Source organism: Geospiza fortis, unplaced genomic scaffold (genome assembly GCF_000277835.1).
Source record: "Geospiza fortis unplaced genomic scaffold, GeoFor_1.0 scaffold194, whole genome shotgun sequence".
NCBI lineage: Eukaryota > Metazoa > Chordata > Aves > Passeriformes > Thraupidae > Geospiza > Geospiza fortis.
The window spans coordinates 1,338,846-1,356,541 of NW_005054322.1; the positions used below are offsets into that span (position 1 = coordinate 1,338,846).

Genomic DNA, 17,696 nt, shown 5'->3' on the forward strand with positions numbered 1-17,696 from the left:
GCTAATGATTGTCTTTTGCCTGGAAACTGTACTGTCATTTTAACTTGATCAATGTATTGTGCTGTGGATAGAACTTTTGATTATAAAAATACTGCAAATAATATAAAATACAAAAAAGATAAAAATATAAATATACTTTTTAGAAAACACACCAGCTATTCAGTATCCTGAGTCCAGTTCTACACCATGCCATAGAATAAAATTACTCTAATATTGGAATAAGGAGAGGGGCATTGAGTTGCAGGATGAACAGTTGGACAAAGGCCATTTGAGTCAATGTCTGCTTACTTTTTTTGTAATATTGGCAATTGATTTTGTACAGGTTATGTGCATGAAAAAGGAGTAAAAGCAGTTAGGATATAAAGAGTTCAAGTTATTTCTCAAGTGAGAATTGTTACTGTGCTCCCTGTTTGTAGATACCAAAGGCATGCACTAATCACTTCCTAACTTGCTACACTGGTACACAGCCAGATTCCATGTCTTTCCAACTGAAGGCAAGGTCAATTGGAGGGTGGTAGAGACTGCTGGACTCAGTCTTATGCTGTTTTCCAGTGTCTCATTCAAAGGAAGTTTATAATATCATATAGACTATGTTCAGTGGTACATCATTTGCTGATACTCAATCATAGATCACTTTTATCTGCAAAATATTACAGAAATTATTTGATGGAACACTGTCTTGATGGTTTTGTGTTTTAAAAAAAAATACTTGAAATGTTCATCGCTACCAACTTGTTTCAGATGATTCTTAAAGTAACCACTGTACATTGTGAAGAAATTAGCTGTGCTTTCCTTCTGTTCATTATATGGCAGCCTGAGGCTTTTTAAAGTGAAAACCCTTGGTTATAATGAAGTAGTGTAAATGAGTCTGGTTATATAAAGGCAAAGTTCACAAATGGTTCACAAATGTAAAAAGCTTTGCGCCAGATTCTACTGACCCATGAGGTTTGGAGAAAGGAAATGGCTGATCTGAACAAGAGCGGAGAGCTTCCTCTACAGGTTACTAGTGTTAAAGAACTTGTGTTCTGAGCTTGATATTAATTTTTCTCACCTAATCTCGAGTTCAGTCAACTTCTCAAATGCCAGCCTTTGCCTGTTCATATCATTCGTCTTGAAACGCATTCTTGGTTCTGGCTATTGTTTAAGACATCCTGAGAGAACCCTGTGAATGTCTTACTGCTCTACAAAACTCCCCAAGTTCATTCCATGTTTGTTTGTTTCTCAGACCTTTTCCTCCCATCTTAACTTCATTTGCATAATTTCTATCATAAAATGGAAGGATTCTGGGACAAGAGTTATCTGTAAAGGCAAAGCACTCTGTGATAAACAACATCATGGTGGTGTTGACACTAAATCTGCAGTTTAGATTTTACTCTTCATATATTGCTTCTATGGCTTTAATTGGTAGATACAGCACATGCCTCATCTTCCTGGGAGGAAGACCTGTCCCAAGCAGGTACTTAAGTTTCTTTTTACCGTCTCAGCTGGCATCTTCATATCTGCTAGCACCAAGACAAACATTGGGTAAGGTGATATTTATCTTTTCATCTTCTAGGACTTTTTCTCCTCTGATAGGACGCTTTTTAAATCAGGAGACTCAGTTAAGGCACCTGCATACATTCTGTAACTAACTGCATGCAGCACAACAGCAGTGCATTGCTCAGCTGATGCCTAGTTGGTGCATGTAGTGTTGTCTTGATGATACCTGTGTTTATTCTTTTACATGTGGATTCCTGTTACATATCAAGGAGAAGCAGAAGATACCAATTGTCAATTACTTCATTGGCAATTTTGCTGTTTTGCTAAAAACAATAGCAAACAAATGAAAATACAATTTCACACTTCTTCATGAGACAGAATCCAGTAAAATTCAAAGCACCTTCCGTGATACTGTTTTTTGTCATCTTTTCTAACAAGATTCTCATTTCAAGCTCAACTCTTCTGGTCAATCTTCTGGTAGTCTTCTGAGAGTTGCTGATGAAGTATCTAGTTTGGTATATCAAGGCAGGAGAGAATGTACACCACTTTTGTGATTTTTAAGGGTATGCGGGTGTCACTTTAACTGCTTTCTTAAATACACACATCTTGGTACTGGAGGATAGAATGTCTAAACATACTTGATATGCGCATCAAACTTGATTGGGATGCATCTCCAACTCTTCGCAGAGCTAGACAATGTAATTGTACTGCTACTCAGTCTTTGAGAGATCATCATGATGGATGGAGTTTGCTACGGTCTGGAGGAGAGTGAATGTCTCCTGTTTTCAAGTACAAAAAGGAGGATCTGAGGAGCTATGAGCCAGTCAGGTTGATCTCAATCTTTGTGAAGCTGATAAGGCAAATAATCCTGGAAACCATTGCCAAACACACAAAGGACAGTACGTAGGATGGATTTATGATGGGGAAATCATGCCTGATTAACTTAATAGCCTGCTGTAACAAAATTACTACTTCAGGATACAAGGGGACAGCAGTTGATCCTGTGTATTACCAAGGCTTTTGGTGCCATCTGTGATAACACAGACACCATGTTGAAGTACACCTTAGTAGACAGTAATTTGTACTGAAAACTGACTGAACTGCCAGGCTCAGTGTTGTCATCTGCTGCATGAACTCCAGCTGATGTCCCCACATCCCCACATAGGTAACAGTGGGGCCAGTAGTGGGGACATCTTTGTGTAGTGACTTAGTTCAGCGTGGCAAAGAGAAGACTTAGAATGTTGTGTATGTAACTAACTGAAGGCAGAATGAAAAAAGACAAGGCAGATGCTTCTCATTGGTGCTCAGAGATAAGATATTATATGCATGAATTACAATACAAGAGAATATTTGTGCAAAAGAACAGACACAATTCTCATAGAGGTTGTCAAACATAAGAACAGTTTGTTGAGAGGTAGTGAAGTTGCCTTCTTGGAGATGGCCAGGAATAGTCTGCTTCAGCTGTCCCTGTTCTGTAACAAGGGATTGGACTAGGCAGTTTGTAGAAGTCTCTTCAAACCTTCCTGATTCTTAATCTTGTTACTGTGTTTCACCTGCAAGTCCAGGACCAGCTTGTTGCCATTTACTTGCCGACAGGCAAGCTTGTCTGATCTGCTGCTGCAGTGCCAGGGCAAGTGCATTTTATTTAAGTGTGGCAGCACTGGGACTCTACAGCAAACAGTGCAGAAAGGCACAGTAAAGACTGACATGCTGATATGCATGAATGCCTGTATACAGAAGCACTGAGATCCCTAATCCACATACTGTAATTTGGAATCTCCGGCTGTGATTTTTATATCCATTCGCCAGCAGAGCCCTAATCACTTCCTAGAATTTCTTGCTTCAGGCTATTCACAAAGGGAAAAAAACTTGTCACAGAATCTGCCTTTCAGAAATGGATTAACTTCAAAACACAGCTGAGTAGCTACAGACCCACATTATGTTTATGTTAAATGTGAGTAAATACATGGTTCGCCACAGGTCACATGAAGCACATGAAGCTGATGCTTCAAGGTAGGCCAAAGAACAGGTTGTTTGTTAAAGAGTGCAGTGGGGTTAGGCTGAGGATGTGATCTGCAGATCACATATGATTGTTTCCATACAGTCCTCCTTCAGCCTTGATTTTGGAGCTCTTAAAGCATATGGTATCTGTCTTTATTTCTGCAAAATTTCACAGTGCAAATTCTAGTAAAAAGTGTTGTGCATTTGGTATTTTGTCAGTGATCATCTGCTTGTAGTCTCAATTAAAGAAAAGAGCTGTGTAAAGAATACTTCCAGCTTAGAAATCAGTAATCATTTGGCCAGGCTGTTGATGTAGATGCTTACTGAATATGAGTTTGCCCCATCTAGATGATGAAGGAAAAGTGGAGGACAAAATACTAAAAAAAGTCTAATAAAGTCATAATTGCATCCAGATTAATTTTGCAGGTGGGATAGCTCATGTTCACTGAGTAGGTTTCTGCTGATGGAGTTCAGTTTCTTCTAGCAGACCTGCTGGTGTTGGTAACATTATGCAGGTGGGACTGTTGGTGTGACACTGGTTGGGTCAGTGTGCTGTTGCCCCTACCCTTGATGTGCTGTGTAAGTGTGCAGCTGTGGGGAGGTGCTCAGTGGTCCAGTTGTCTAAGGCTTGACAGATGTCATATATGAGGTTATAAATGAGGTGCTGTGCTTTGGAGATCAGGACTTGTTACCTATATCTGCTGCTGCCAGTACCTGGTGCCTTACTGCGATCTAGAGTGACAACTACAATGCCATGTGTTTAAAGAGAAGATGGCCTTTAGCCCAAAAAATAGTTTGCTTTATGGGAGATGATAAAACAAGTCTCATGAGCTGTCATCCTCATATTGGAGTTTTAATATATAGAAGTTCTGCACCAAAAAAGCTCTTGTTCTGTCTATACTGTGTATTTTGAAGGGGAGAATAAAAGACACAGAATTTATAGGACTCCAGCAGATTATGTTCTTAGAGAGCTGATTTATGAGTCTCTCATGCAATTCAGAATGGATTATCTAAGCCTGGCTTGCAGACAGAGTAGTTCAAATTCTCAATTGTCTGTTCCACCCTGCCATTTTTGCTGAAAGAACAGTGCAAGTGTTTGAATACCAGTGTCTGAGTCTGTACAGCTTTAGATTTGTACTCAGTTTTTTTTCTTTGTATGTTGTGCTAATAAGCTTAAAGTGGAGTTGCTCAACAAAGCGTTTCTGCAATGCCAAACTTGAAAAGATGCATGGATTAAACATACAAAAATAAAAAATACTAGCTGTCCTAATTTGGAAAGTCCACAGACATGATTAAAAAAAAAGTCTGTGAGAGGTGCTTGTGCCTAGTGGGGCCAGTTATGATAGTGTGATTTGAAGAATTTTAGTTATTTCTGGAAAAAAGTTTCTTTAGAACATTTAAGACATGTAGTTCTTATGTTGCCATTAGAGATTTATTCACTTGATATTCTTGATCTTGCCATAAAATACTAAGATTTTTGCATCATCAATTCATAAACATACCTGGAGGTAACATGTATTTTAAAGTGAATTTTTGGTCTTTGTGACTTTTAACCAAAGACCATGTAGTAAGAATTGTAGGTGGCTAATTACAGTGAACTAATTCTATGCAGGAGAGATACATGGGAGGATAGCAGGGAAGCTATAATAAAAAAACTTCATCCAACATAAAGAAATTTACACGGTTGTGTTTTGGGGGTTTTATTAACAAGATAATCTGCTTTCCTCTACAACTTTGAAATGTTACTTTAAACACAGCTTTTAAAAATATAAATATAGTAGATTTTTTACTTATAGTTGATATTTCTGTACTGGTATGAATAATTTAATTTTCATCATTTGTTGAGACTTTTTGGAATAATCACCTAAACTACTACTCTGTGAATGAAAGGTTTTGAAATGTGACTGTATATATGGGGTTTTTTATATGCTGAGAAATATGGAGGATTTATGAGGAAAACATCTCAACACAGTATAGTCTGTGTGTAAATTTAAGTACTGTAATGTGGGTGTCTTAGTCTCCTGTGCAGGCAAAGAGACTTTCTGTCTAGCTGCTGGGCTTTTCTTTTATGCTACAAGTGGTTTCATAGCTTTTATACTTTGCTTTGTGCTGTAGTATCTCGAGTTTGTTATTATAAAAATACTGATATCAGCAAAGTATAGCCATTTTTCCTGAGTTTCCTTGAGTTATGTGAAACTTTTAATTTAAAAAGCCTACTGTATAACATGGAGGATTATTAAAGCTTTTTATCATTTTTTAGCTTCTAATTAGCAAGAGTACTTGACTACATGACATCCTACTGATATCTTTCTGCTTGAATAAAATTTGCATAGTTGGTATAATTCTTATGTCAGGAATAAGCTGTAGGCTTTGTATGTTTGAGAAGCAAAAACTAGCATTTAGGAGTGCCACTTTATTTTATGAGTTTGTTGTTTATGTAAAGTTATTGCCCAGGGTGAATGTAACTGTGGCTCTTGGCCACAGGTTTCTGCTGGAAGCTAATAACCTGAAGTATAAGCAATTACATGAGATAAAGTAATTTTCACATTCTGTAAGCTACGGTCCAGATGTATTAGAAATATCTGTGAAGAGCCTTATTTGTTACTCCTCCTCACAAGAAATGGATCTTGAAGTGCTATCCTCACCTCCTCCCCAGAAAATTCTCTTTGTACTTGATCAGTGCTCAGAAATCCTCTTTGGTTTCCCCTACATGCTGGTCTCTGTATCCATGAGATAAAAAATCCAAAGAGTGAAGATCTTCAATTAGTCAACATCAAGGTTTACGTCGATTGTGTTGCAGGTGCATTGGTTGATTCCATTGAAGCTCGACATTAGTGCACATTTGCCCTTTTTCTGAGTATCTAAAATCATGGAGACTGTGAGGAAATACTGGATGACAGAAAATGTCTGGCTGGAAGAAACATCAGAAACAACAGTCTCAAAAAAAGGTGTAAGACTGTCTACACAGGAAGGTAGGCTGTCTTCAGTGAAGATCTTTCTTTAACCTTTCTGGAAAGAAGGCATAATTCTTCCTTAATGTGGAAAGCTAAAGCAATATAAAGCAAGTTGCCACTGTTGGTTGATTTTTTTTTTTTTAAGTTAGATGTTATCTACAGATTATTGGTGGATTAAATAAGGAAGTAAAATTGATAGTTCTGTTAGGAAACTCTGCATTTTAAGAAGAAGTAGTTCTGAAAGATTAACCAAGGACAGCCCTTTGTTCATGCTGGCTCCATCATTTCAAGTGTTAGGACATAGTGTCTTTTGAGTTAAAATTCCAGGAGGGGTGATCTGGTAAGTGGACTTCATCAGGATCTGGCTGACAAACTGATACATTTATAGTGAAAGATAGCATTTGTATTGTGCTGTTGGATCATAAGGAGGAGTAAGGAAATATTTTAAAATAAGTAGAAGAAGGAGCAGGCTTGGAAATGTCACTGTAGGTACAGCAAGGATACAATGCTTCCGCTGTGCAGTGAGAATGGGGAGTGTAAAACATGCTGATGGCTGACAGTTTAGGTCTGTGAGGTAACATATAAGCCAGGAGCTGACGAGTGTAGCAGTCAATTTATGAACTATTTTATCAAGAGAGTTTTTTTTATTTTGAGTGATTTATATTGGGATTAACCCATTTGGAGACTCACAAGAAATGCTCAAAATATCTCTGCTCATGATTGTTCCTACTGTTGTTTTGGTCATGTGAAATGATTTGCTTTCTTTAGTGCAGTCTTCAGACTTGTCCAAAAGCTTTCAGAAAACCAGATTCTCATTAAATGGGTTGTGTGATAACCACAGTGTCATCTTAGAGCATTGGTGTGCTCTGAATTTGTATTTGTATTGTACTACAGCTGCTATAAATTTTCAAATTGATTATGCTTGTACATAGCAATTGTTTTTAAGGGCACGTTGCTTCACCAGAGCAAGCATACAGAATAGTTATTACAAGTTATTTTTTGAATGACAAATGCAAACTAGACTCACTTAGATAAATGGAGGAAGTTTTTTCTTCTGGAGTTTGGTGTTTCTGATAGCCAGTGTGTTCATTTGTGCTATTGACGCTAGAAAAAGTATCACTCGTTATATTTCAAGATTACCTGTTAGCAGTGCTAGCAGCAATGGACAGCAGTGGTTTTAAATATGGTAGTGCAAAATTACTGCTTTGTGGTTAGCCAGTCCTTACAAGCTCATAGCTCTGTGGCAAAATTCCTGAGAGTAAATGTCTGCTTAACCACCACACACTGAGAACTGCTGAAGTTGGTGACTAACCATGATGCCATAAAATGTGTGTTCTACTGCAGTTTACTTATTTTTGTCTTTCCCTGTGTAACAGAAACATATGCACACATTTAAAAATGGTTTTCTCAGGGAAGCAGAAGGGAGTATTGATGGCTCAGTTGAATAAATTTAAAAATAGAGATGTACCTACATGTGAATTGCTGTTAGTTTTAAAGCAACTATTTCATTGGATGTTACACAAAACAGTAAAGCTACATCCTTGATATCTGTATATGTCAAAGATAAACAAGAAATTTAAGGTGACTTTTGTTAAGTAAAGGACAAGTTGTACTTGTCCTGTTTTTCTGGTTTGATTTTCATGGTGTGAAGTTTGTAGAATAATTTGTGACCTTTTTTTATTGCATTCAGATGTTAGCCTAACGTGCAAGCAATGGAAGTTGTCTGTATGAGGCTGACTAGGCTTTCACAATTGAACTAATTTATTTGAATATTTTCTGTGGGCTTGTTCATACCACATTGGGTGAGGGAAAGCTGTGTATGCTATATAAAAAGTTGTGGAGCAGAAACTTTTTGAGTGAGACAAAGGAAGCAGTTGCAAGTAAGTTAGTGTATAGCTGCCATGACTAAAAATGGAAATATTCAGTCATTTGCATACCCTACACCTTTTACTTTTTACACTGATAAATTTGAATGTTAATATCTTATGTTTGAAAGCAGGTAGATGTTGCATTTTTTAAATAATAGAGAAATGTTGCTTAAAAAAATCAAAATCAATCAGTCTGAACCTTGCTGCAGAGTTTTTTTGGTTCTTCTCTAAACTGTCTAAGCTTATAGATGCTGTGATCTTAGATATTCATTTATATAGAATTATAAATAAGGCAGAGGAAATGCAACGTTTTAGGTGACTGCCCATAAACACCTTCCTGTGTGAATTACATTGGGAGAGCATGAACTCAGACCTTTTGTGTGGAGCACACTGGCTCATGTTTGGCATGTTTTGTGCTTTTTCTGGATAAAAAGTAGACCTCAGTTCATGCCAGTCACCTCTTGGTTTACTGAAGTAAGCTGAACTGAAGTTTTACCTAGAGCTTAACTTGGTCTGAACCTGGGATCCTCCATCACAGTGTTTCCAGAGACCCTTCTCAAGAAGGGAGTACAAGTTCCTTGGCAGGCTGTCTGTCTGGCTCATCCATCACAAGCAATCAAGTAACCCTTTCCAGGGAGATTATGAAAGTGTCTCTATGAGCAGCAGGAGACATTATTTGTTTGTGCTGTCATTGTGTCAGAGCTTTTTCTAGTGCTAAGCTGTTTCTGGGGAAGGTTTCAGTTTAGAATGGTGTGGAGACCATAGAATCAAAAGAAGAGCAAGGAACCAGCTTATTATAGTGGGAATCTTCGTTTTTAGTGGGTTTAGCTTTCAGCTCTGTTGTGTTGGTTGGCTTTGTGTGTGTGTGAATGATTAGCACTGTCTCAGAAATGGACTGATACTGGAGAAAGCTCAAGAAAGGCTTGGCTTGGTGTGCCACAGACCAGCTGCAAACCCTGTTCAAAATGTTGTCATCAAAGGCCTTCTCCAGAACTCTGAGCTAGCAATTGCATTATATTTTTTCAGGCTTAATTTATTTGGTACTAAGCTCATAAGTGTTATTCAGGGTGTATTGATACCACTTCTGCATGATGTGATACTTATACCTCTTCATGCACCTCCTTTTCACTCTCTTATATAAAATCTTGTTGTGGCAAAGACTTCAAGTATTGACATAGGACTCTTGTGGACTGTTTTTATTGTTGCTTCTCTTTCCCAAGAGGCATTTAGAGTATTGCCCCAGGGCATGCAGTAGATGTTTCTTTGTGTTGTGAAAGATATTCCTAATTTGGTCGCAAGGACTTTCTGTTAATGTCAACATGGTTTTCTGGCACAAGGATAATAATCAAAAAGCTATTTGTCATTCAGTCTCTAGGTATCCCATTTTTTTCTAGATGATGAGGACTGACTATTTTGAAGTTGCACAACATCAGTTTCCTTTGGGTACTCTGTAGCAAAGCCATTTGCAAATGGTTTCTAAATATCTCAGTCTGTCAATATGGAGATATCAAAATATCTGACCCTCCTATATCTAGATAAGTACAGCTATTTTTCAGTTTCTCAGATAGGCATAAGAGTGATAAATAGGCATAAGTAATGGATGTTGTTTCTGCTGGGCTGGAAAAGAGGTGCCACAAACTCAACAAAGTTCCATATTCCTCAATAAAGAATACTATTCTTGTGGAACCAGGAAGCTTTCACTTTCAGCACCACTACTAACAAAGCCAGTGAAGGGAGATACTGGAAAAATTTAGTTGTACTTTGAGATGTAAACCTAGGGTTTGATTTATTCAGCTTTGAGACATACTTTTCTGCTATTGAAGTGGAATTTTTTGCATCTTTAGGAGTTGGTTTTTCAAAAATAAATACTCATTTGATTCAGAGATATTTGATTTGCTGATGATAAAGCCAGTGCTGCTTTGGGATCAGTTTTTGTGACAGGCAGGACCAATGTTGTCAGCACCATGCATTATCTACAAGGAACAAGTTTTCTTCAGGAAAGATGCTTCTGTGGAGAATTCTCTATTCAAGTAGAAACATTGGTCAATCCCAACTTTCAAGGACAGATGACATAACCTTTCCTTGAAGAGCAAGAACACAAGTTCTTTTTTCCCCTGTCAGCATCATTTTGCTTTAAGTGAAAATGCAACTTGAGGAAATACTGCCTTTCCAGGTTGGTTTCTGCAGTCCTTCTCCAGCTCCAGAGCTTCAGAATGACCTGAAAAATCCATCTTCCCAGTGAGGAAGACCACCCATATCAACACTTCAAATCATAAGAAGCTGCCTGCCATCCGAGTGAGATTATCAGATTCCAGATAAGAGAACATCTGTTTTAGGAATTGTCCTGTTTATTTTACAGCACAGAATACCTTCATCCTGTGGAGGATGAGCAAGTTCATAAAGAGTGTTCCCTCCTGCCAGCTGTTTTCCCCGTTTTCCGGGCTTTTCTGCATTAGATGGCCTTCTCCTAGAACAGTAGAAGTGCTTTATCAGTATAAGATGATATTCTTGTGAAACTACCCTCTTATTTTGAAGGAGGGAGAAAAGTTTGGCAGCAAACCATTGCCCTCCTCAGGAAAGTGCTACAGTTGTCTCTAAAATTGTCTGCATATTGAAATTCAGAAGGTAATGCTCCATGTAATACAGTCTGTGAAATGAAGGGCCTGCCCATAGAGAATATATCTGATCTATGTGCTAAAATATAGTTAGTGTTTGAACTTTCAGGCTGCTAACTATTTGGAAGACACCTGCTCAGTAATACCAAGGCAATTTTGATTCCTGAATGTTACAGGTCTTTTTCCTGCAACTGAAGGATGATGTACTTCAGGATTGGATGTCTCAAATGAGTTCTGTTGCTTAGGTGGGGAATAAGAAGCACCCAGATTTTCACTCTGTTTTCTCCAGTCTGATACTTAGATGGCTTTTGAATGTAGAATGATTTTTCTATGTCATCCTTCTCCTAAATTTTTGTTCAGGAGCTTTCTGAGACAGATAAATCTGAGTAGGTGAGATTAGTGAAATTTTTATTTTTCCAGTACCTATCTGCTCTAATGACTACCAAATAAGTACCCAGAAGTTGCTTAAGAGAAGCATTGTTAGGTCACCTGCTGAAAAACTGTTGTCTAGTTTTTCTCCTCTAGCCCTTTGTAGGAGGCTATGAGAATGATTAGCCAAAGTTTTCCCACATGAAAGAGTCTCCAGCTCAAGGGGGTTTCAAACTTAGTACTTAAATGAAGTGTTTGTAACTGATAAATTAACAAGCTGAAGTCTTTAAAAATTACTATTGTCACAACTTAAGTCTAACCGCTTTATAGTGCATTACAATAATTCAGTTCCTCTTTTTGCAGTCGTTTTGTTGAAGAAAATACTGTATTGGTGTTTGGAAGGTTGTCATTGAAACAGAAGTACATTATAGTTTTAATAGGATATGGAATATAGTTATTTAGGTTCCATAAATAAACCAGGGAATTTAAGCCTTTTGCTTGAAAAATTTGCATCCTTGCTTTGTGGTAGTGAGCTGTTGAGTTCATCTTCCATTATGTATTTCACCTCACGTTTGTCATTTCATTCAACTTAATTACATGTAATAACATGGAATATAGAAAAAAAAAAGCTAAAATTTAGGCTACTGTAATTCTTACCTGTTGTTTTTTGAGGCCTTTAATAGGCCTCTTTTTTTTCTAAAGAAAAATTTCTGTAGCAGGAGTCATTTGGTCTATGGCATAGCATGCAGCACAGATTTTGATTTCATGACTGGCCTATAGTTGCCGCTGTGATAGCTACAAAAGATGGTAGAAGAATTCTGGTCATTGCCTCTTTACCTGGAAAACAGTCCCTTAGGCTGTCCCTTACAAAAGAGGACACAAAACATATCTTGGTGTAATCAGGTAATTATGAACTAGTGCTCACAGAAAAAGATATTTTAAGTTTTAATTGGATTCTTGTTACTTATAATTTAAAAAGAAATTAAGGTGTGTGCATTATATTTATTGCTGTCTGTTTCTATTTCTCAACTATTCATTTTAAGACATTTACTCAAAGTTTACTTACAAAATTGTCCTTTCCAATTGAAATAAACTGCACAGGAACAGAAGAGCATTGCCACCTTTGTGGAGTCTTTGGGTGATATAGTACCAAGTGTGGAAGACGCTTTTTTAATTTTCAGGATTACTACAGTTGGCAAGAATATATAATTGTTTGTAAGCATGTGCAATTTCAATCTTCAGGGTATAGGAGGAAAAATGAGCCCTTCACTTGTTTGTGCAAATGAGAAGGCTAAAGCCCATTTCCTCCTTCTTGGATTCTTGCTGCTCAGCACATTGTTCTTCCATAAAGAATGAAAGATGTAGATTGTGACCCATGAAAAGGTTTGAGACTTGAATTTTGATTAAGAGGCTTCTGAAACTGGTGACCCCAGGAATCAATTCAGTCTTTTTGTAATGGAATGAGAGATTTGTTGGTGACTTCAGCTACACTTTTGTGATACCTTAAGCTTTCTCAACTCAATGCCAAGAGAACAAACACTGGTTTCCTAGAATAATTCTATTTGGAATTAGCTTGTGGACAATATCATGGTATTTCCAGATACTTAAGCTCAGTTTTTTGGAAATTATAAAATTATGAAGAATGCTGTGGCTTTTAGAAGTAGTGAAATATTATTGCCTTTAAGATGGCAGTGATAACTCGAGAATACAGATAATAGCAAATTCAAGAGACAGATTTTGCAACTAAATTTGCAGTTAATATGGACACAGAAATTATGGTTCATATTTCCAGATCATTTGCTCCCTTAAGTGGCACACCAACCTGGAATTATTTTTCTAAATTACTAGCAAGAGACTGAAGCATAAGCATAAAAAATAAGGGGAAAAGATACTGCCATTTTCATTGAGTATGTCTGCTATCACATTTTCATTGAGTATGTCTGCTAAAAATCCAGCTATTCCATTTGTGTTTTCTTAGCTGTTGGTTTCACTGAGTACTTGTTTCCAAATGTATTGTTCATAGTAGCTTCCAAAATGACAGTGCATTTTCTTGAGCTGCAAAAGCCGAAACCTCTGCAGAGTTCTGAATTTGGAAGAACTTGGCATCTTTTACAACAGACCACTTCTTGGTATTCTCCATCTCCTCAAGATTCCGAGTATTTTATTTAACTGTTAATGTCAGCTGATTGAAGACCCTCGTACAGGGATGTCCCAGGTCTGTCCACTGCCACTGCCTGCTGCTGATGGAGGTGGCAGTGAGTAAAGAGTAAAAGAGTAATTGGGCATTGATGTGCTGAGGTGGAACAGGGAGGAATCACTCATAACCCTGGATACAGTCACTATCACTCAGCCAAAGCAGGGACCAGGCACATGTGGCTCAGGAGTGGTGATGACATTCTTTTTGGTGGTAATTTGGTCTTTGTCCAGATGTGAAGCTGTACCTCCCAAGTGTGCAATAATTTAAACATTTATATGTAGAATTTGGTGGTGGGGTGTGTTTATTCAAGAAATGAAGCAGTCTTTCTCCCTTTATGCACAGTTCACTGATGATGAGGTTAGTGGCAGCCAGATGAGGGAAACTTTAGGAGTACTTGGAAATTGCATTGAAAATCGGCAAGAGAATAACGCACAGTTGCATATACACACTGCAACCCTGCTATCTGAAGCAGATGTTTCTGCTTTTCAACTTTTTTTTTTAGCGAAAAGAATCTTCAAATATTTTCTGAGGGTGTTGTGTTCTTCCAGTGAACAGATGTCTGAGGCAGGCCAGGGAACAACTTAAAGCGTTTGTTTGCCTTCATCCATTTACTTGTGACTTCTTCACATTCCTTTATCACTTTATAGTTATTTGAAGTCCAGTAACATTTTATTATATTTTATGAGATTTTGCTACTGAAAGTAATTTCTTATGAGATTTGCCGAGAGCTTTCCAGAATGTATGTGTTTATACATTTTATTATGCTTTTGAGATATTTACAGTGGCTGTGTGTGACTTGAGCCTGTTGCTTTCTCTGCTCTCTTTGAAAGCATTTTTGCCTGTTGTGCTGGATTAGGTTAAATAAAGTAGTATCCTTCAAATTGTATACTTTGATCTTCTAGAACAAGATTTATTCTCTTCTCCCTTCTCTCCCAAAGTATATCTTGAAGTGAATGCATGCATTGTAAATTTGTGCCTTTTTAGTCTTACTGTCTCCCTACAATTCTATCTTACTCTTGCAATCAGCTTTTTAAATTTTAACTTTTAACCATTGAAGTTTTAGGTTTTTACCATCTGGAGACTTCACCTGATGGTGAATGTAGCCGTTATCCTGCTGTGCTTACAGTCAGGTCTTATGTTTTTAAGTCCCTTCTGTGTTTTGGATGTATGTACATAGATCATATTTTTACTGTAATATTGTTCTTGTTACCTGAAGAGGCTCATTGGTTACTTGCTGGATATGGCAGGCATGTTTTGAATGAAGCAACTAAACATGTTGAGCACTTCATAAAATGTTTAGAAATACTAAGTGGCATTTTTGAGCCATGGACCTGGAATTGGAATAGTTGCCATGAAATGCGCAGATCTTTACTGTAAATGTCAGACCTATATAGTGCAAGTTAAAAATGCATGGATGAATTTTGAGTCTTAAACCTAGAAATGAAAACCAATATTGTTGGCAAGGTCTGATTTCAGGAAGTATTATCCTTCAGTCAGTCAATGTATAGATTTTTGTCAAGGAACCTGCATTCTAGGCAACAATACCTTTCAAACAAAACAGAAATCATTAATAATACAGATCAACCTGCCAAAAAAACCACAAAAGTCTCTGTTCATCATTGTTATGGGAAGTTCATGCATGGTCTTTTTCAAAGCACCTTTTTTTTAATTGGCTCAATTTCAATGCTTAAAAATGAATAGCATAAGTTAAGTTATATTTTGGAATTTTTACATAAGATACTAATCACATGCACTTGAACACCTTCTGCTGTAAGCTGCCTGAGATCAACCCATTTCCCTGCCATATCACTAGTTAAAATGGGTGATCAGAATACCTGCAAAAGGTGAAATGAACTATGTGAAGATACATCAATTTTTTTTCCAAATTAAGTAGTTATTTTTGTATAGTTTCTCTAATTTGCTCAAGTGTTCTTTTCAGTGTATTTGTTTCTGTTAAAATGATAGTAAAGCAAAACTTAAGCACATACTATTTTTTATATATAGGTTTCTACAATCCAGGAACTTGTTACTGGTTACGAAGCCTCTTTGAAAACTTGTGACCTTTTTAGTACATGTGGTAAGTTTCTCTGGTCTTATGTTAATTATCATGTAACTACTGATACTGTTCATGGAAGTTATCAAGAGCTGTTGAAGTGCTGATACTTTTTACAAAAAAATAGTTACTGTATTTTCTAGTAAAATAATTCATCATAAGAAATATTTGCTGAAATTGCCAAGCTTTGTTTTTGTGTTCATTTTTCAAATGCAGTCTTCAGCTTTACTGGTTATTGTAACCTTTCCCATTTTGTTGCAGAAAATGGAGAGAAAGAGCCCCCAACAACACTGCTTTGGGTTCGGTATTTCCTGGCACAGCACTTTGACAAACTTGGCCAGTGTTCTTTGGCCTTGGATTACATTAATGCTGCAATTGCAAGCACTCCAACATTAATAGAGCTATTCTATTTAAAAGCAAAAATTTACAAGGTAAAAGGGGAATTTGGACACGTGGAGTACCTGGTGTATTAAAAACATATCAACCCATCAGACTGGTGTGAATGTGTGGGTAATATTTCAGTTAGGAGTTGTTATGGGCATCAGTTTTCATGCGGGTTTCTTTTTGGGCGCTGTTTTGTCAGGAAGGAAATGAAAATCCTTTTGTTTGGGTTTTGCAAAGCCAGTCACAAATTACAGTGAATTGTAATTCTGAAAAACATCTGGGAGTGGGAGGAGTGAGAATAACACTGGCTTTTGGTTCTGATGGAGAAATACCAGTAACAAATACAGATTTCAGGAGATGGTCAATAGCAGGCCTCTACTGAGAGTTAACTATTTAATTTCTCCCTAACAGCATGTAGGTAACATCAAGGAAGCTGCCAAATGGATGGATGAAGCACAGTCTTTGGATACTGCAGACAGATTTATCAATTCTAAATGTGCTAAATACATGCTGCGAGCCAATATGGTGAAGGATGCAGAGGAGATGTGCTCTAAATTCACAAGGGCAAGTACACTGCTTTAATTAAGAGGTGTTTTGCTTGCCTCTGGTGGTTTTTCACTCATAACTTTTGATCAAATATCTTTTATTAATATTCATTTTTATTATAATACTTCTGTGCCTGATGGTAAGGAACTATATAGAATTGTAGAACAGTTTGTATTGGAAAGAGCCTTTTAAAGATGGAATAGTCCAATGCCACTGCCTTGGGTATGGACATCTTTGGCTAACTCAGCTTGCTCATTCCTTTAAGATAGTATTGCACACAAAGATTTTGTTAAAACAGAGTCTATCCATAAAAGACAGGATAAGCATTTTAAATTCTATTTTTTGACACTGGATAAATTTGGATTAATAAATATCAAATTTTCATATAATTTATGGAACTAAACATGAAGACTGCTTTGTTGGATATCCTGGAGTACATAAATTAGGCTCCTTCATTCTTTTAAATTCTAGATGTGGTAACACTTGAAATTGGATTCAAGCTTGCTAGGTATTTCTAGGAATAATTTAAAATTTGATGACTAAAACTCATCATGTTTGCTTGTCAGAAGTGTTAAAGTAAGAAAGACAGAACTTTATCATAGACATCTGGAAAGACAGGATATTGTCCTCAGTAACAGTAAATGTTGAGTGTAACTGGGTCTTTTATCTGCTATAAAGATTGTTCTGAAAGCCCAATGGCTAATATTAATGATATATGGGATGTTTTTCCAGTTCACTCTACTCTAGAGCATTATGACTATTATAAAGTCTCAATCCTAGGATTTTTTTTCTTGTCAAAATATCATGTATAAATCTAACTTCACTTATTTAGACAAGCAAGTTCTAAGAAATGTATAATAATGTGCTCTAAGAAATGTGTGATAAAGCAGTGAATATATTGGTGGATTTATAAACTAGTGGATGCCACTTACCTGATGGGGAAAAACTAGCTAAAATTGTTTGCTGAACTCAAGGAATATTTTAAATAATGTTATTTTGTGCCCCTAAATTGTAGAAGTGAGACTGTGCAAGCATGAGTTAATCTTAAAAACCTGTTAAGACATTAATCTTCAGGTAATTGGGGTTTTTAAATAATTTCAATCCATTATTTTCTATCTGGGGGAGCGCAGAATATCACAAGTGTTATTCTCACTTGAACACTGGGTGTTCATGTCCTGTTGTACTCCAAGTACATTGAAGGATTGATTGTTTGCTCCTGATGGCCTGAAA

General features: G+C 37.0%; 1 protein-coding gene across 2 annotated transcripts in view; it reads left to right on the forward strand.

Moving 5' to 3' along the window:
• The window catches only part of NAA16 (N(alpha)-acetyltransferase 16, NatA auxiliary subunit), a 49,037-nt gene that overhangs the window by 21,728 nt on the left and 9,613 nt on the right, over window positions 1-17,696 (forward strand). For both annotated transcript variants that reach the window (XM_031056776.1, XM_005420742.3), the window contains 3 exons: window positions 15,488-15,560; window positions 15,798-15,967; window positions 16,332-16,484. In XM_031056776.1, the coding sequence (XP_030912636.1) occupies window positions 15,488-15,560; window positions 15,798-15,967; window positions 16,332-16,484 (396 nt within the window). The remainder of the gene's footprint in view (window positions 1-15,487; window positions 15,561-15,797; window positions 15,968-16,331; window positions 16,485-17,696) is intronic.